The 20,267-nt window shown below is 46.3% G+C and overlaps 1 protein-coding gene and 1 pseudogene across 3 annotated transcripts in view; one reads left to right on the top strand and one right to left on the bottom strand.

Annotated features, from left to right (window-relative positions):
• SH3TC2 (SH3 domain and tetratricopeptide repeats 2) overlaps positions 1–16,055 on the bottom strand; it is a 50,445-nt gene extending 34,390 nt beyond the window's left edge. The window contains exons 1-3 of one of the 3 annotated variants that reach the window (XM_014543072.1): positions 15,841–16,055; positions 6,223–6,321; positions 2,770–2,879 (exon numbers count right to left, since the gene is read on the bottom strand). In XM_014543072.1, the coding sequence (XP_014398558.1) occupies positions 2,770–2,879; positions 6,223–6,321; positions 15,841–15,892 (261 nt within the window). In that variant the 5' untranslated portion in view covers positions 15,893–16,055. Of the gene's footprint in view, positions 1–2,751; positions 2,880–3,867; positions 4,237–6,222; positions 6,322–15,840 lie in introns of those variants that run through there. The other 2 variants (XM_005870447.2, XM_014543074.1) reach the window with 2 other exon arrangements.
• On the top strand, positions 9,054–9,584 carry LOC102239310 (annotated as a pseudogene).
• Positions 16,056–20,267: the final 4,212 nt, after the last annotated feature.

Consider the following 20,267-nt stretch of genomic DNA (forward strand, 5'->3'; position numbering starts at 1 on the left):
GTGAGTCAGCCGGGCGACAGTATCCCGTTAACAAGCCCACAGGAGTACAAAATGCTTTGTATCAGTTTCTTAATTACAGCGCTGAATTTTACATCAAACACACACACAAAGGACAACAACCTGAATGTCCATCAGAGGAGACTGGTGAAAATGAACTATGGTTCATCCAGACAATGGGATTTGTGATGTCACGCAGCCAAGAAAGAATAAAGACACTCTCTATGCACTGATACAGCCTTCGAATATACCCTGCTAAATGGGACAATGGCAGTGACCAAGAGAAACAACACCAGGGTGTAGAACCAAGTGCAGCGAATGCTACCTGTTGTGTAAATGAAATTTTTTAAAGTGGGGGTGGGGGGGTAGGGGAGATAAATCAAAGATGGCACCTTTTATTATGAATCTATGTCTACTGATTATTTTTATAAAGTTGGCCAACTACCCTCCAAAAAGGCTGATTTTACTGTCACGTGTTCACAAGCAGAGGGAGAGCAGACTGGCAAGCTCCCCCCACCCCCTTTTAATACCTGAGTCACTGACCAAACTTGGTTTTCCCCTGGAATCTGACTCTGTTGCTTGCCCACGCCTCTGGGGTTGACTGTAACGAGTGATGATCAGAAAGTCCCTGTCTCCCCAGGCCAAGTCCTGCATCACTGATCAACCTTGGAGCCCTGACCTGGGAGAAGCTTGGGGAAAGAAGAGGATGGAAGAACCCGAAGGAAGAGCCCCTCGCTCAGCAAAGCCAGAGTCCTGGTGTTCTGCTGTAGCGGGCCCTGAGGCCCAGGTCCTCAGGATGAAGGGCCCAGTACTCAAGGCAGGGGTCTGGGCAAACATTGGTCTACAGAGAACTTACTATTTGTCAAGTACTCCACCAAGAGCTTTATGAGCAATGCCTCCTTTAATTCCCACAGTAACCCCAGGGAAAAGTACAAGTACAGTACTTAATCCATTCTAAAATGCATTGTTAACACATTTAACCATTTCTGACACCAAAGATAAGAAAGCATGGCATCGCCCTAACCAGTTTGGCTCAGTGGATAGAGCTTCGGCCTGCGGACTCAAGGGTCCCAGGTTCAATTCTGGTCAAGGGCATGTACCTTGGTTTCGGGCACATACCAGTGGGGAGTGTGCAGGAGGCAGCTGATCGATGGTTCTCTCTCATCGATGTTTCTAACTCTCTATCCCTCTCCCTTTCTCTCTGTAAAAAATCAATAAAGTATATTTAAAAAAAAAAAAAAGAAAGCATGACATCATACTTAATGGGCAGCATTTATTTTCATCCTTAGAGGTAAACAAAATAATGGTGCGTTTTATAATCAAAGGCCATTTCAGGTTAAATGGAAAATGAGATTATCTGTCTTACAGTCAAGGAGGCCGGGGAGACAGGTTAAGCAGGTCGCCCAAGGTCACCTGCGAGTGCACTGTGGCACCCTGCCTAGAACCAGGTGACGCCAGGCCTCAGCGTTCCCCAAAAGCTGGCCCTGCTGGAGCCTCAGCCCACAGACCCGCTCACTCAGCCAAACCCAGTTCTTGCCCGTGCCCAAAGCGACCTAGGTTAAAAGACACTGCTCGCTTAGGCAGCACATATACTAACATTGGAACGATACGAAGAAGATTAGCATGGCCCCTGTGCAAGGATGACATGCAAATTCGTAAAGCGTTCCATATTTTTTTAAAAAGAAAGAAACTCTATGGTTCCTGAATTCTGAAAATTTAAAACCAAAACCACCCTATTGTTTATGTGATTTACTAGGCATGGAGCACTTAGCGCCCCCCCCCCCCCCCCCCCCCCCCCCCCCCCAACCTCTCTGCAGAACTGTCTCATTCACTCCTCCCCAAAACACAGATGTGATCATTGGTTACATGACAGAGTAATAAAGCACGCTTCTCTTTTAAATATGTATCAGATGAATGCGGAGCCTGTAAAAATAACTAGAACATAAGTTTATTGTGTCAAGTGTTGTTTTCCTTCCCCCACCTCTACTGCAACAACTTTTAACCAATTTTGACTTTAGCTCTCCCAGTAAATACCTCCTGAACTGTAAGCATTTGGGTCATACTCTTCTCCCTGGGTTTAACAATCGAAGGTAATATCTTCCCACTCTGAAAGATCAGAAATCGGTTTACTTACATTATTGCCTTTTCCTTCTCACATTCTAATATTTATAGTTACTAATTCTTGATTGGCAATTTTGATACTTAAAAAAAATGGAGACTTAGTGGTTAGCAGTGGCTGAGAAAGGGGATGGAGGGCAGTTATTGCTTAGCGGGTACACTTTCAGTTTGCGATGATGAAAACGTTCTGGAATGACAGTGGAGAGGGTAGCACAGCAATGTGAAATGTGCTTAATGTCACCGAACTGTACACTTCAAATGACTAAATTCACTGAAATGTATGTTTTATATATATTAGCACAAGAAAAATAATAAAATTCAAATTCACCAATTTTTTGAAGTATACTTAGTAAGGTAGGTATAGTGACTCCCATCCTACAGAGGTCACACAACTTGGGATCATCACACAGCGGAGGATGGCAGATTGGAAAGGAAGTTTTCTCTGGCTCTGCAACTCCAGGGGCTCCCCCAATCCGAGTTCCTGCCCTCCTGCTGAGCAGAGAATGTGTCCCTCATTTGTTCAGCCAGATGTTTTCTCGAGAGCCCACTTAGTTAGTCCCAGTGCTGTCTTGGGTGCTGGGAGCCAGTTGCAGAGGATGCACAGGCTGGGAGTTCCTACGCTCTGCCCAAGCTCACCTTAAACAGAGCACGCACCTCCTGGTCCTCGTTCTCCAGCGCCCAGAGCCGCCTCCTGGCTGCTTCCTGCAGGGGGCCATTTACACACCTCCTGGAGCGGCTCTTCACACTGAAGGAGAGTGTCAGGTCTGAAAGAGAACAGGGAGCCCGATGAGGTCGGGAATGCAAAGGGAGGAAAGAACTAGATAAGCACCCGTGTTTCCCACATCTAAACCCTACAGGGCTGCCCTCATTACTTAGAGGTTACGGGGAGCACCTCCTTGAACTGTCCCCCAGAAAGAAATGCTGAGGTCCGGATGCCTGGGAATCCCAGGACTTGGTGCACTTGGGTGGGTTATTTCTGCTGTGAGCCAGGTTATTCCTACGCTGCCTGGCACTGAGGTGACAGTGCCGAAGCTGTCGCTGAACGTTCACCAAGCACATCAAGCATTCGCTGGAGAACCAGCGAGGACATATACTTCCTCCTGCAGATAACCTGTGAAAGTTTCTAACTATTTGTGTATTTAGGAAAATGCATTCATATGTCACATTTATGGATTATAATAGATATGATATACTTTACGCATTTTACATACACACATACGTTGTCTCTAACCTGTCTCTTTCTGATAAGCATTTATTAATGTTTTTGGGTAATTGGCTAATTATTAAAATCTATCTTTAATTTCTCAAATGGCACATTGAATACTGTGAGCAGATGCTGTTTTAAGTGCTGGACACAGAGGGAAACCTAGTGGCATGGGCCCTGCTGGGGCACTTGGAGGTGGGGTGTGCCTTTGGGCAGCATTGTCAGGAAAGGCCACACTCAGGAGGCTCATCTCAGATCTGCACTTTGCCAGGTGTCTTCTTTAGAGAATCAGTAGCAAGGCCATTACTAATCATCAAACACAATAAACCCAGAAGGTGCTGGACTGGATAATCACAGAAGTCTCCCTTCCAGCCCAAACTTGCCAGGACATCGGCAACTCCCGAGCACATTAGAGATGGCCCCTATCACACAGGCCTGGGTCCACAGGGCAGTCCTGGGCCCCGACCGTGGAGAGGCCTGTCTTTGACCCAGAAGTCCTGAATGTGCTGTGGCTGTAGACCAGCTCCAACACGACGTGTGCAACTGACCTGGCATTGGCGTGAACTTCAGTTGGATGATTGTTGCCTCCCGTTCCTCCCTGGCCTGTGTTCTAATCTCGTCCAAGCCCTGCATCGTCGGCAGTCCAGGTCCACCCTCCGACGGGCAGCCCCTCTGCACACGGATCTCTAGGAGGAGGGGATGTCCGGGGGGAGGAGTCACACAGACCTGGGCTCAAGGCGTGGTTCTGCCCTTGCTAACTGCACCACCTGAGCAGTTAATTACTTCCCTGTGCTTGACTTTTCTCATTAGCAAAATGGCTGTTAGAGTAGCTGTCCCACAGGGGTTTTCAGAGGCTTACTAAACAAGATAATGCACATAGAGGCTTTGTCTGGTGCCTGGTACATTCTAAATGTTCACTAAACACATTAAGCATTAGCTGTTGCCCCTCGCAAATCCCCACGCCCACCCCAGTACTCCAGCAATCACTGCTCTCACTGCCCTCATCTGTCACACCTATATTTAACCTTGACTCTGAGCCTCTGATTCCTTTTCACCAGACTTGTCTGTTCTGTTCTTGCAAAACCTAAACCAAACTCCCCTCTGGAATCTCTCTGGTAATGGCCCCTGGTGACTGACAGCCCCCCTCTATATAAATCCCCTTGCCACGCAAGCCCATGCATCCCTGGATATGACACTTAAAAGACCAGGATGTAAACAAGCAAACTGCTTTTGAGATCTCAGCCAGTGAGAGCTAATACTCGCAGCGGAGCCTCTGGGCCCACTGCGGGATCCTGCAGTGCCCTCTGCACCACCAGACAGGGGCGAAGTCAAGTCCACTCTAGTTCACGGCGAAGTGCATTTTGTCATATTTCTGTCTGGCCTTTTCATCATAATCATGTATCTGATTGATTCTGTCTGCAACTCTTCCTTATAAAGGAGAGGTTGGCAGCGGGAGCCGAGTCCCCCTTCTCTCCCCGTGACCTTCCTGGAAGCAGCGCCCTGGCAGAAAACACTGAAAAAGGAACAAGTTCAGACTCGGTTGACTAAGTTTCACCTACACATACCCCTTGTTCATTGGCCTTGGCCTTTGGGCACAGATAAGGCAAAATGCTGACTCCACTGTGTTCATGAAACAGCAGATGGGGATGCAGCTTTTGGCGGGCATGGCCCCAGCTGACAGGCAGACAAGCAGATTGACACAAAAGAAGGAAGCGAAGGGTAAGGTTTTGCTTATTGCCAACCAAGCAGTTTGACAGAATTTGGAATTAGGAAAAGAACAAACCTGGTAAGACACTTATACAATATCAATTTACATGATTTATGTCCTTAAGAAAGAACATTCATAATGTAAACCTTTTCCACAAACCTGTTGTCTGCTGGAGAGAAATACATGATTGGAGGGGCCGTGGAGCACGTGGTTGTGAAAAAGGACCGGGTTTGAATGCCTTTCTCACCACCTATTACCTGTGGCAGTGGGGAAGTCACCTTCCTCTCTGAGACTCTGTTTGCCACCTTCAGAATGGGGAGTGTGGCACCACCTCCCCAAGGTGAGCGAGGCAGGATGGGCAGAACATACGAGGATCACTTAGCACACGCTTGGCACAAGGTTTGCCCTCAAAAATGGCCCCTTTTACTACACGACAGAAACTGAGTCTTCTACAGGTTTATCCTCAGGGTCTCGGGTACAAGAGTCAGCGCAGGAGTAGCTCTCTGATGACAACTCTCCCTTTGCCAGCTTCCCTGAGGTCTGTTAAGGGGACCCTTGTGAGAGGCATGCATTGAGAATAAGATTTTTCACACATTAATTTCAAAATCTTTTTCTGCTTCTAAACAATTCATACAGATGCCCTTCTGATCAGTCAATCACCTCACACATTCAACCCTTTATTCACTTATTCATTACGTTAACATATATTTATTGAGAACCTACAATGTAGAAGGTGGTGTCAGGTAGTATATAGAATATAAATGTGACCACTATGTATTCAACTATTGCTGTATTTATTTACCAGACATCTTCTGAGCACCAGCTATGTACAAGTAATTCCTTTAGATACCATGTAGAATACATAATTATTTAGGAAAAATTACCCCTGATTTTAAAATTTAACCAAATTAACTTGTTAGTACAAGAAGTATGAATGGAACTCCTAATACATGCCAGATTGTGAAGAGTTTTGAGTATCAGCCTGAGGAGGTTTAACTTAATCTTGACAATGGAGAGCATTGGAAGACTGGTAAGCAAGGCAATGTCATAGTCAAGGTCATGCATTTTGTGGTGGTCCTAGCAAGGATAAGGGGAAGGGAGCCTGCAGATGGGAGCGGCCAGGAGGTTGCTGCAGTATTCTACATGGAAAATGTTTGTTTGTTTTTAATAGTGTTTGTCTTTGGGGTGTGGATACCTGGAGTCATGTTCTGTAACAGGAAACATCTTTCCTTATCTTCAGGTGAGGATCTAAACTCACTCGATATGGCTGGATCCTTGGAAAGAGTTTCTTTACCTAGAAGAGATCAAATGAAAGATCATTGTGAAAGTGTAAGCAAGGTATAAACAAGGACTGAGCGCTTTTTCTCCAGGAAAACTGTCACACATACCATTTCAATCATGCAACAGTCACAGCTTCCCCATTTTATTAAAATAGAAACAGATTTCCACCCACGGGCCAGACTGAGTCCCTTGGCATGGTGCACTGAACGTGCGGAATATATGTTGGGTCAACAAGGTCATCATAGATCTGACTACAGCGTTGTTTAAGGACAACAGAAGTGCTGGAGCAGAACAAGGGAGAGTGGCATTGTTGGGGAGATGGCTGGGGCATGGCTGTAATAATCCTGAAACATATGAATGTCCCCAGACTGTCCTTCTGTCTGCCCACTAAATAGAGTCCTGTATGGGACGTCTCTCGTCCCCAGCTCTCCAAATGTTTGTCTTTGCAGCTATAGAATTGGAGTGAAAAGGATAAAAAAGAAGATTGTGACACAGGCCATGGTTAGGGAGAAGGCTATTTTGATGGCAGAGAGTTGAAAAGAGAAGAGAGTGTGGCTAAAAAGCATGAGACAGTAGATATATACAGGGTGTGCCAAAAAAAATGTATACACATTTTGAATAATTATTAATTCCAATGGGTTAAATTTGAAAAGAAAGAAACATCAATTGAGCTATCAGCTGTTAAAGTGTGTGTACATTTTTGGGGATATCCTGTATATGTAAAAAAAAAAAAAAAGAATACAGGGGAATTTCACAAGTATGGCTATGGAAAGTGGGTCTCCTTTATGGCATCCCCCAAATACAAGAGAATACATTACTTTTGGTTACTCTGTTCTTTTGACCATGACATTGCTCAAGGACTATAGCATGGGGTCTGAATCATATATTACCTGGCCCTGAAAAGAGGGGTTAGCAATCTTGGCAATCACTGTTCGAGTCACTCATTTAATCCCCCCCGCCCCATTTCTTCACTTGCACAATGGTGGTGGGTCAAAGTCAAGCAGGCTACCAGGTGTTCACTCTAGACCAGGGGTGGGCAACCCCTGGCACGCGTGCCAAACATGGCACGCCAGTAACTTTTGCTGGCACGCAAAACCCTCTCTTATAATCTTCTATTTACAATGTTTCTCTTAATATTGACTTTTTTATTTTTCAGATAAATTCAGAGTCGATGCATCTTAGATAAATAAATAATTTTACATAACATGTATACATTAAAACATAAATGTATTTTTCATCATCATATACTGTGTTTTTGTCGCTCGAATGAATTTTATTATTTCTTCAAGGTTCTTCACATACGTACACCTTAAGAGATATCAAGTAGGCGTAACATGTTCTCAAAAAATTAAGGTTGGCACGCAGAAGAATTTTGAGTCAGAGATTTTGCTGGTTTTGGCATGCACTCACAAAAAGGTTGCCCACCCCTGCTCTAGACCTTTGCTGCTGGTGATGCAGCCCAAGCATGATAAATGATAGTGAAACCATGCTCCATATGGTCACAGCCAGCTCACGCCGAACCCAAATCCTCATCTTGCTGCCTGGAGTCTGTGCCTCCTTCTGTGCCTGTGCAGCGGGTTTTGAGATCCAAGTGGAGGACTTCCATTTCTTCGTATAGAAAACAGTCCATCCTCTTTTGGTGGTGAACAGGGAGAATGAAGTGGATTTTGGCTTAAACTGGCAGAAGGAGGGGCCCATCAGCTCACAGCCCTTCATCCGGTAAATCTCGGAAGGGTTCAGCGCCAAACGCTAAGCAGCTTAGCTGGAAAGCTGGCGATAATGAGCTCTAGTTGAACAGGATCATTTCATAGTTCTGCCCCCAGGAGCCAAAAGTAACTGTAGCAAACGGACACTGGCTTGGGAATCATGAGACACGAGGTCGGGCACCATCAGATCCTCCCATACGTCAGTTAGGTGACCTTGGGCAAGACATTCCATGTGTCTGTTTTTTGAGATTTCGCTTTTCCCACCATATATGAGGGACTGACCTAAATCAGTGCTTCTCCTGCCTATGTGAAGCACCCAGTTTGATTTTTTAAAACACCAGTGCCTACCCTCATCTCCATAAATGCTGATTTCTGTGGTCTGCAGTTAGCTCAGCCACAGGTATTTTTTTAAGTTCCCCAAATGCTTCTAATTTGAGTCAGTGTTAAGAACCACATGTCTACATCGGAGGTCCTCAAACTTTCACGTGCATGTGAATCACCTGGGGATATTGATAAAAGGCAGATGCTGCTTCCGGAGTTGAAAGCCTGAGGGTCTGCATTTCTCCCATGGTCCCAGGTGATGCTCCTGCTGGTCCCAGGGTCACACTCAGAGTGGCAGCCTGCTTCGCTACTCTAGGACAAAGTTTGGAGACTGGTAGACCAGAAGCCACAGGCCACAGAAAACCCACAAATATTTCTTCTTTTTCTATTTTTTCCCCACACAGTGAATTTTAAAGTTTGAATTGCTTGGCATCATTTAGAAATTGGGATATTTTGCATAACTCGGATGCTTGGCTTTGCTTTGAGAACTGGAAGATCTACAGCCCAAGGCCCTCACTCTCAGTGGCAACAGTCAGCCGAGGCTGTGGTTGCTGCCGCTTGACAGGGCATTTGTTCTCCGGCCACACATCCCCCACACTGACAGCTCACTCATTTGCCCTCAGCCTCAGCAAGCACTGAGAGTGTATCCCTGTTATAGGACAATGAGGACTCATGAATGAGTCCACCTTGAAGAAGGAAGGCCAGGGTGAGATCACCACCTCCGGGGTGAAAGGTTAGCGGAAGTGTGGTTCTTTCCTTTCTGCTCTAGGCCCGAGTGGCTGCGTTCGAAATGGGCAAGTTTATGAAACCCGGGAAGGTGGTGCTGGTCCTGGCCGGATGCTACTCCGGACACAAAGCCATCATCGTGAAGAACATTGATGATGGCACCTTGGACCGCCCCTACAGCCATGCTCTGGTGGCTGGAATTGACCGCTACCCCCGAAAAGTGACAGCTGCCATGGGCAAGAAGAAAATTGCCAAGAGGTCAAAGATCAAGTCTTTTGTGAAAGTTTATAACTACAATCACCTCATGCCCACAAGGTACTCTGTGGATATCCCCTTGGACAAAACTGTTGGCAACAAGGACGTTTTCAGAGACCCCCTCTAAAACGCAAGGCCGGGCGGGAAGCAAAGTCAAGTTTGAAGAGAGATACAAGACCGGCAAGAACAAATGGTTCTTCCAGAAGCTGTGGTTTTAGATATATATTTTGTTTCTGTCATTAAAAATCCAAAAAAAAAAAAAAAAGAAGGAAGGCTAGGATGGTGGCCCTGGTTTGGGGGACAGGGGTGGAGGGTGGGTGCATAGCTCTTAAAGATGTGTGAGGTTTAGAGAAGAAAATTGCAGAATTTCACACAACATGCTTGTTGTATAAAAGATACCTGTACAGAAAACTTGTAGAAAAATATAGAAGAATATCTGTATGACTTGGAGTAGCCATTGATTTTATAAATAGGATGGAAAAGCACTACTCACAAAAGAAATAATGGATAGCCAGGCCAGCATGGCTCAGTGGATGAGCATCAACCTATGAGCTAGGAGGTCACGGTTCGATTCCCAGTCAGGGTACATGCCCAGGTTGTGGGCTCCATCGCCAGTGTGGGGCATGCAGGAGGCAGTCAAACAATGATTCTCTCTCATCATTGATGTTTCCATCTCTCTCTCCCCCTCCCTTCCTCTCTGAAATCGATACAAATATATTTAAAAAAAAGAAATAATGAATAAATTGGAATACATTTAAATTAGAAACTTCTGTTAATCAAGAGATGCAATTAAGAGAGTAATAGATAAGTGACAGAGCAGAAGAAAATATAGACAATATATATATTTATCAAAGAGCTAGAATCCAGAATATACAAAGAATGCTAATACATCTTTAATAGGTAGACAGCCTTCTAGAAAAATGGGCAACAAGCTTGGATAGGCATTTTATCAAAAACAATATCCGAATGGCCAATACATTTATAAAAACCTTTTCAAGCTCATCAGGGAAATGAAAACTAAAATCACAATGAAGTACCTTTACATAGGCCAGCTAAAATGAAAAAGACAGATAAAGCCAAGTGTTTGTAAAGATACTCATAAACTAAAACCCCATTTATGGCAAGTGTGTAAGAATAAGTTTTGAAAATTTTCATTTTGGAAAACTGAGAGTTTCAATTCAAGCTGAGCATATCCATTTATACACATGCATAAGATTCAGCAATTCCAATTTTGAGTAGATATATACTCAAAATAGTACACACATATGTTCACCAAAATACACCTACTAAAATATTCAGAGCAGCAGTATCAATAAGAACCAAACCCTGGCAACAATACAGATGTCCATTTACAATAGAATGGACAAGTGAATGGTAGCATGTGCAATTAAATACCATGCAGCAATGGGAATAAATGAGTTACTGCAGCAGAAAGCAGCACAGATGGATATATTCACCTTGTGGAAATTCAACAAGCTGTACACATCTAACTTTATGCACAATTTTGTATAAATGGTAAATTTTAATAAAAGAATAAATTTTAAAATATTCCTGGCATCCTTCTCTACCTACTCTACCTCAGAATGTCTAGGGGTAGACTGGGATGTGTGGTTTTAATTAGAGTCGGGGATTTCCGATGTCCTCTAGAGCAGCGGTCGCCAACCTTTCGGACCTCATGGACCACCAGTGGTCCATGGACCACCGGTTGGCAACCACTGCTCTAGAGTGCACAGAGGCAGCCAGCTCAACGGATGCCTTGGGACATGTGAGCCAGAGGCCAGCTCCTTGAGAAACAATAAGGAATCTGGGACATGAGAGTGAGTTTTATAATAGGAAGAGCAGTTAATAGTTGCATAGGATTTACAGTTATAAAGCTTTTTCATATATGGAATTACATAAAATTCAACATGAAGGAATTTCAAGATCTGAGCTGGGCCATGTGAAAGAACCAGACACTATTGAAGGCAACAAAAAACTATTATGCAGAATAAAGTACTTTAGGGAAAATATATGGTATTTTAATGACTGAAAGGAAATAACCCAAAAGGTCCATGGTGGCTATTGCTGAGTTATTTTAAATTATCTTTCCTATGCTTCTGTCTACTTTTCAAATATTCTGTATTATCTTCTAACACTAGAGGCAGGTGAGGCAGTGTCTGAGAACAAAGACTCTGTAATCAGACAGTCCTGGACTCAAAGCCTGGCTTCTTCATTAGCTTAGCCATGTGACCTAGGAGAACCCAGTCTCTGTGGCTCAGATGAGCCTGCCTCCCTTCATCCCTAACTCCAAACGTGGTCACAGGACTCAGCATAAGTGAATCGAGTATGCTCTGCCGTAGCCATGCAGCCAAAGTTAAGCCAATGAAAATTGGTCGTACGACACTCACCAGCACTCTTAGGGAAGAGAAGATTTCTTTCCACTGAACTTGAAGCTGTGAATGTGACAGTGTGGAGCTGTAGGTCCCACCACAGAGAGAAAGACTGCCTGAGGATGAGACCAACCTAGTACAAATAGAGCTGAGGAAAGAGAACTTCCTGATAACATTTTTGGACATCTTGATGAAGCCATACCTGAAACAAATAACCTCCGGACTTTTCATTTATGAATCAATAAATTACTTTCTGGAAGCTAGTGTCTTTATTATTAATACTGGCTAGATAAAGTTACTAACACTTAATTCAGAAAACACTGAGATTTATTTAAACACTATCAAACTACTCTCCAAAGTGGCTGTAGCATTTTGCTTCCCCTTAGCAATGTGTGAGAGCTCCAGTTGCTCCACATCCTCACCAATACTTGACTGTGTTGCTCATTTTCATTTTAGCCATTCTATAGATGCGCAATTTTATCTCCTTATTTCAGTTTGCATTTCCCTAATAACTAATGATGCTGAGCACTTTTTTCATGTGCTCATTTTCCATCCATATAGTCTCTGAATGACAGAGAACTGTGGCAGAGTCGGGCGCCACACAGATCACTGGGTGCAGACCTTGCTGTTTCCACTACATGAACCTGACCTCAGAAATCCGAGGTCTAAAGTCTCTAATCCGGGAAACATCTAACTCACAGAAACTTGCTGGAAATGAGAATCCACTCCCATTTCTCCTATCTTACCCTGGCATTCTCCTTCAATCTCCTATTATTACGCTGATGATTAGTATTTACCAAAAAGGTTGAAAGGGAAGTTACAAACAGGATCAATGTAGGCAAATATATCTCTCCCACAGCAACTGTTTAAGGGTGTAAGTCTGCCAAATTTCTTCAAGAATGTGTTGAAAATAAGGAGAAAGTGCTAGGAGCTTTTAAACGGACAAACTTCGATGTGGCTTGGTCTGTACTCCTACATGAGCAACTGTCGTTTATTAAACAATGGCAAGAACATTTAAGGGTCCCGGAAGTCAGTGATGATGGCAATTGACCAGTAACTCACCCTCTCACCACCTGCAGTCAGGAGATTTATGTGAGCAAATGAGAGACATCACAGGGAACTAATGCTGCAGGCAGCATGCATGTGTGAGAACGCAGCATGCCTGGGGTTGTCAGAATCAACATCAGTCATTGTGTCACACAGCAGCAAGCCAACTGGGCAACCAGCCAGGGCTCAGTTCTATCAAGAACCTTCTCCTTTGCTGCCTCCCTTACCCCTGATGACTGTTGATCCTCACTGTTTACTCCCACTTACACAGACACAATGGCAGGAGCAGCCAAAGAATTACGAGCACAGACTCCTAGTCCTACAGAGTCAGGAATTAGGAAGAAGGAGCACTGGAGTGGTCCCTACTTGCTAACAATAAAACAGCCCACAATTACTGAGGGGTTTTCAGAAGCCAGACCCTGTGCTAAATCCATGAGATGAATGATCTGATTTAACCCTCACAAATGCTCCATGAACTAGATACTACCATTAGATCCAGTTTACAGACAGGAAAACTAAGGTTTGACGAATAGAAAGCAGAACTAAAATGAAGTCACTAAGAGTCAAGTTGCAAGTAGGTTGAGGTATGAGGAAACAGTTCTATTCTTGTTTTAATGAGCCTGGGAACCTACACCTTTGAACTTTCCAGTCTTGGGTCAATACATGATATCCATCAAACCTCCAGATAACCCTCTGATTACCCCTTAAAGGGCAAGGAAAGAGTATTCATACCACCTGAGATCGATTATCCAGACCACCAATCCTCTAGAGGATTAGCATCTTGGACCCATACAGAGTCTAAGAATGTAGGACTGATTCTTCTCAAGAATGTACTCCTCACTATAAGAATCCTTGGTTTTTCTTGCTTCTGCACACCACTCTGGGTATTGCTTAGTTGTGTTTTCAGTTTGCAAACCTCAAGACCCTTGAATAAATGTTTATCTTTTATTTCTACCCAAAGCCTCCTGTTGTATATGATCATTTGACAGGTTCAAAGAATATAAGAGACTTGCCCAAAGTCACACAATTACAGTGGGGCCTTGACTTACGAGTGTCCCGACTAACGAGTTTTTCGAGATACGAGCCGTCTCTCGGCCGATTTTTTGCTTTGAGTTGAGTTGCGAGCTAAAATTCGGGTTACGAGCCAGCTTCAGATACCCCACCATTAGTTGGCGCAGCGAACGTCACAGTGATTTAACATACGAGTAATTTGAGTTACGAGCTCCGTCACGGAACAAATTAAACTCGTAAGTCAAGGCCCCACTGTATTAAGTTGCTCCAGGATGTGTCTCATATTTTGTTCCATTTTTCTAGGATAAATAGGGGCACCTAGAAGGGGACGTTTATGTCAACTGGCCTCAGACCTACAGCACTTCTATCAACACCCTAAGAAAGGGCCCTGAGAAGTATGGAGAACAATATGGGAGGGTGTCATGAAAAGCCTCAATTGAAATAAATAGCAAGCTGACTCTTGGTGAAAAAGTGAATCTAGAATGCCAACCAATTGTTAATAGCAAAGTCAGGTAAACCAATAAAATAACTGAATGAGAGTGTTGAAGAAGTTTGAGGTTGTTTTTCTCAATAGTGGTTCGTTGGTGGGTTTGAACCATAGAATTCTCTTACATGAAATCTGGGGCTGAAGGACAGGACAGCAAACAGAAGTAGAGTTGCTACATCAGAAGCTGAGGTCAGGGAGCAGGAGCAGAGGTCCCGAGACACCGCCCAGGGCGAGTTCACAACCCCCTCATTTTACAGATGAGCAAACAGAGGCCTAGAGGGAGAGTGTGATATGCCGGGACCATAGACCTGTAATTGATGTGGCTGACATTTATTGTGCTTAATCAACTGTGTACCAGGTGGTTTCACATGTAGTCTTAATCCTCATATGAGGAAGACAGTCATCTCATAAAATCTACACGAGGAAATTGAAACACAGAGAGGTTAAGTAAATTGCTCAACACAAGTCAAGGAACAGAGATGCAACCCAGGCATTCTGGCCTCAAAGGCCAGGTGATTAACCGTGATGATGCCTGCCTCAGTGGCATTGTTTAGAGGTTTGTTTACTTATAATTTATAGATCTGGGGTGGCCTTAGTCTGGGAGCCTCTCCCTGCTGGAGGTGCCAAGGTCCTCAGGCTCCAGAACACGGCTACTTCCCATTCACTTTGGCATTGGCCAGCCCAAGTAACGGGACCCCCGGGGGAGTCATCTGTCAGAGAGTAGAAAGCTTTGTCTAGGGGTTCTCCTGGGCTCCCGCTCCAAGGAACCATGGTGGTGCTCCAGGAAGAGATGATATGCCAGCTAGGGTTAGGAACGGTTCCTTGTGTAATGCTCTTCTATCTCCTCCCTAGCTCTCCCCCAATCCAATCACCCCCACCCCAAAGCTGCCACTCATCCCGATAAATGCCATTCTCGAGACCACAGGGCCTCACCTTGGTCCTGCTCTGAAGAGAAGCAAGGAACTTGCATTAGGGTGACCAACCATCTCGGTGTGCCTGGGACTGTCCCAATTTTAGCCTTGACTAGAGCCTGGGGGAGCCCTCCGTCCCAGGCAGACCCGGGATGTTGGTCAGACAATGACAAGTCTCAATGGCTTGACACTCGCTTAGAGCAATAATTCTCCGTGGCTTCAACTTGACATACCAAAAAAGTATATCACCCTGCAACAGGTAGGAGGCAGGAAACGCCTGTTTTTCTTAGTAATAGCAACCCTGACGAAAATAGGGTTTGAGGGACGGAGGCCAAGTTTATGACCATCTGTGGACCCCAGAGGAACTCGCAGCCGGAGCTTTCTTCCTGACCTAGGGAATCTTGGGAAGAAAGGAAGGAAAGGCTTAGTCACACCCTGGGAGTGGCAGCCAAGAGCAATACTGCTCCTCACAGCGCCAGCTCCCAGCCTCTCTCTTCAGGAAAAGTAGATGTTTCCCGAGCTTTATGCCCTTTTACAAAGCCAGAGTGACAAACACTGACGGAGGGAGGAGGGAGCCAGAAAGCACAACCACCTCCCCGACTTTGGAAGAACAACTTCCCCACCCCAGCAGACCCCTGAGCTTTCACTGAACCAACCACCTCAGCCAAGACACAGGCCAGGGCCCCCCAGGAAACTCACCTGGGCCCCAGGACAGACTCCGCTCCCTGGGGATGCAGAAGCAGCCACCCATGTGTTCACCATCCTCCACGGGCCGAGGACCCTGGGAACACCAGCCAGAAGAGCACTCCCAGGGCACAGCCTCCCCACGGTGTTCCTCCTCCCGCCTACTCCCTGGCACACGAGGGACCAAGGCCCCGGCTCAATGCACAATGCAGCCTTTGAAATCCCGGCTGCAGCAGGAGGCCCAGGGAGGATGGGAGGGGCCGCCCAGCCCTCAGGCCCCGCAGTCCTTGCACTGCCCGGCCTCTGCCTGGAAGCAGAGCTCCTCCCTGCCTCTCTGCAGACTGCTTCATGCCTATCAGGCTGTGGCACATTCCTGGCATTCTAAGACTCAGATACACAGTTTGGTTCTTGTGGGGGGCAGCCAGGGCGGAGGAGGAGGGCAGAGAGCAGCCCAGGAACCAGGCTGCTGTTCTTGCTCCCTCTCTGACTGACTTGGCCTCACTGACTGGCCTGCCACGGGGAAAGGGATTCCCCACCCAGCCTCTCTCTGCAATCACCTCCGTGGCATCTGCATGAAGCTGAAGCAGGGGCTGCGGATGCAGCATCTCACCTCAACCCCAGCAGCATCAATGAGCCAACTGCCTGCTGGTGAAGGTGCAGCGCCCCAGCCCGGGCTCCCAAGGTCCTGGTGAGAAGGAATCCGGGAAATCGCCTGATGTAGCCCAGCGTCTTACAGGTGAGAGAGTGGAGGACAAGGTATGTTAAGGCTACAGTATGCACAAAAATACTGGTCACACGGACCAACCTCTTTTCCATTTTGGATAGTCAGCAGAGCAGGGGAATGCAATTGACACAGTGTGGCTGAATCTCAGAAAACCTCTCATGACATCTCCCGAAGGGGATGGAGGAAATATGGCTGGATGCCAACAAGGTTAGACATAGGCACAGGTGATCAAACAACCACGCTCAAGGATCACTCATTACTTAATGTTTCTTTAATGCCAAGAGCAAAGGTCAGTGGTGAGTGGTCCAAGAGTGAGGAGGTGTGGGCTGAGAGAAAGCGGGGTCCTGACAGCCGGCCTTGCGGGCTACTTGGAGGATGGACTTGAGGTCCCGCTCGCAAGCATTTTAAGCAGGGAGGTGGCCTGGTCAAGTTAAATTCTGGAAGGAGCGCTGGGGTGACAATGGGAAGGATGGAGTGGTCGGGAGAGTCCACTGCACACACCAGCTCCACCCCAGGTGGCAGCGTGTCGACCGTGTCTCTGAAGTCTGGCTTCCGTTTCAAACCTGACTCATCTTGACTCCCACTTTACTACGGACCAGGCGCTCATGATACATCACTGCACTTAAATCCCATAATGTAGGCATTATCACCTCTATTCGTGAGTGAGAAACTAATGGAGAGGTGTTGGAGAGGTGTGTGCAACTTGCCTAAGGCCCTGCCATGTATGGTGTCAGATTCAGGACTTGAGCCAGGTCTCCTTGCTTCCACGGCCCAGGGCTTCACTCTTCTGATTATGGGCTCTTTTCATGACTCCACTGAGGAAGGATTATTGGGCAGGTGCAGGGCAGAGGGGCAGGGGCAGGGGCAGGGGCAGGGAACACAGGATCTCTCTGATCACAGCACCACATGCAGGATGTTTAAAGCATCCACTTCCCATAATGTGCCCCACGCCTCTCCCCTCACCAAGGAATGATGTTTAAGTATGAATTAGGATGTTTTCTTGGGCCCAAGATAAAAGGGCAAGGGCTTCTTTAGGAAGCAGCCACTGGAAGTGTGGGGAGGTATGTGAGAATCAGACAGTGAGGAGAAACCATGGTCTCTCTTGCACACGGCAGCAAATGCTCAGACTTGTCCTTTCTCCTTGACTTGCCTGCACACCATTCTCATACAGGCACAGTGATAGAGATCAGAAATGGCAAATGGTTCAGATCAGCCAAGGGAAGGCCATCTGTCATAGATGACAGACACCCGGAAGCAGTGGACTGAGACACACATTTTGGCAAATCTGAAATGAATGGTCCATTCTGGATAAAGTCATTGCTTCTCTTGAGATACAAGAAACTAGTGCTATTCTGCTCTGGGTAGCTCAGATGAATCAACCAGAACAAAGAGCTTTCCAGACAGAGAGAGCAGCAAGGGCAAAGGCGCTGAGGCTGGACCCTGTGTGGCATGTTAAAGGGAAAGCATGTGTGATTGGAGTCTAGTGAGGCAGGGCAGGGCACAGAGATGAGGCCAGAGAAAGCAGCAGGAGGTCAGAATGTGTAGGACCTAGAAGGCCATCTAAGGACTTTAGCTTTTACTCTGGGTGAGATGGGAGCCAACGGAGGACACTAAATAGAGGAGTCCTATGATTGACTTAGTGTTTTAAAGGGTCACCCTGGCTGCTCCTTGGAAAATAGGCTCAGCTGGCATGCCAGGTATGCAGCAATTGTAATGTCCGGGGGAGAGACGATGATGGCTTGAAAAAGGGTGAAGGTAGTAGAAGTGGTGAGAGGGGCTTAGGTGTTTGACATGTTTTTCAATGAAAAGTATATTAGTCAAGGTTCCCCAGAGAAACAGAACCAGTAGAATATATAGTACCTGTGGTGCCAGGAGGGCACTGCCCCGTCTGAGGAGAAGCCCCTGTGAGGCTTCAGGCAGTGAGGGACATGGTGCAATGCTCCCTGGTGTGTGGCTAGACATTCTGGTTTGCCATGGAAACCAGACATCCAGACTTTCAGACTAATTCAGAATCTCTTCCCAAGCACTGTGTTGGGCCAATACTTCAGGGCAGACAATCATGTCTGCCAACCAAATCCAGCCCAAGCGCAGCCTGTTTGCCCCTTCAGATGTAAAATTGAATGGTTTTCCTTGGAACATTTTACCATCTAGTTGAGATAATAAGATATGCTCTTAAGTGCTATAGTTCAAGAGAAAAACTAAAAGACCATGTGGTGGGTGAAACTGTGCCCCCCCCAAAATAATATATTGAAGACATAACACCCAGTACCTTAGAATGTGACTTTATTTGGAAATAGGATTGTTGTAGATGTAATTATTTAAGTTAAAATGAATTCATACTGGAGTAGGGTAGGCCCCTAATCCAATACGACTTGTGTCCTTAATAAACAAACACCCTGTGAAGAGATAGAGACACACAGGAGAAGCCCAGCTGACCATGAAGGGAGAGAGATTAGAGCGATACAGCTGCGAGCCAAGGACCGCCAGCAAACCACCAGAAACCAGGAGGAGGCAAGGAAGGCTTCTCCCTAGATGTGATAGGGAGCACAGCCATGCAGACGCACCTTGATTTTGGACTTCTAGCCTCTGGAAGCATGACACTAAATATCTGTTGTCTTAAGCCACTGAGTTTGTGGTAGTTTGTAAGGACAGCCCTAGGAAACCAATACAGACCACATGAGCGATAAGCACACCATGTCACCTATTCACCCTCTACTGGAAACATGAACCTGGGAATCATTAGTATACAGAGATAATACTGGTGACATGATCAGAAAGTTAGCACGTCCCAAAGGGAAAAGCAAAGAAATCTTCATGGAGGATGTGGCATGTGTCTGGGGGCTTTGAAGCAAGGAATTTTGACAGGAGGTGGGAAGAGCATCCCAGATTGAGGAAAACTCATTCACAAATATGCTATGATTGCACTGGAGACAAGTTGAGGGGAAAGTCATTCCATGTGAATGAATGCGGAATGATGTTGCATCCTCTCGTTCATTCATCATTTGTCTATTTTTCCTCAAGCATTAATAATAAAATAATCTATATATATAAAAGCCCAGCGACCGAAAGGCGGAATGACCAGAACAATCAGTCGACCAGTCCCTATGACGTGCACTGACCACCAGAGGGCAGACACTCAATGCAGGAGCTGCCCCCTGGTGGTCACTGCACTCCCACAGTGGGAGCGCTGCTCGGCTGATTGGGATGAGCAGTGGGAGCAGCCGCTAGCAGGCCAGGGTGAGGCCGAGTCTCTGCACCTATCAAATACCTGAGACAATCCAGACTCTGGCCTGAACCCACCAGCTCATGCAGGCTCTCTAAGGTGTGTTCTAGAAAGAGCACGGGGAACTGGCATAGGCAGATGGCAAGAGGGGACATGACTGTGGACCCCCCGGGGAGGCTGCCCTGATGGCTGAGGATCCTGGAGCACGGCTGCCCTGAACATCCCTGATGGTGTCACCGACCTGGCATCACACATCTAGGACATTCACCGAGTGGCTTTGGGGTGCCAAGCTCTCTGCCAGGTCCCTCCAGAACATAGAACATGCCTTTACCCAAGACATTACCCTGAAATACCACCTCAGACTAATTTCATCATTCAGCAGCCGCTCAGCCGCTCGGCTGACTGGGATGAGCGGTGCTCCCACAGTGGGCCAATCCCTGCAGGCCATGCCCCCCACCAGTGCACAAATATGTGCACTGGGCCTCTAGTAATAAT

Source organism: Myotis brandtii, unplaced genomic scaffold (assembly GCF_000412655.1).
Source record: "Myotis brandtii unplaced genomic scaffold, ASM41265v1 scaffold32, whole genome shotgun sequence".
NCBI lineage: Eukaryota > Metazoa > Chordata > Mammalia > Chiroptera > Vespertilionidae > Myotis > Myotis brandtii.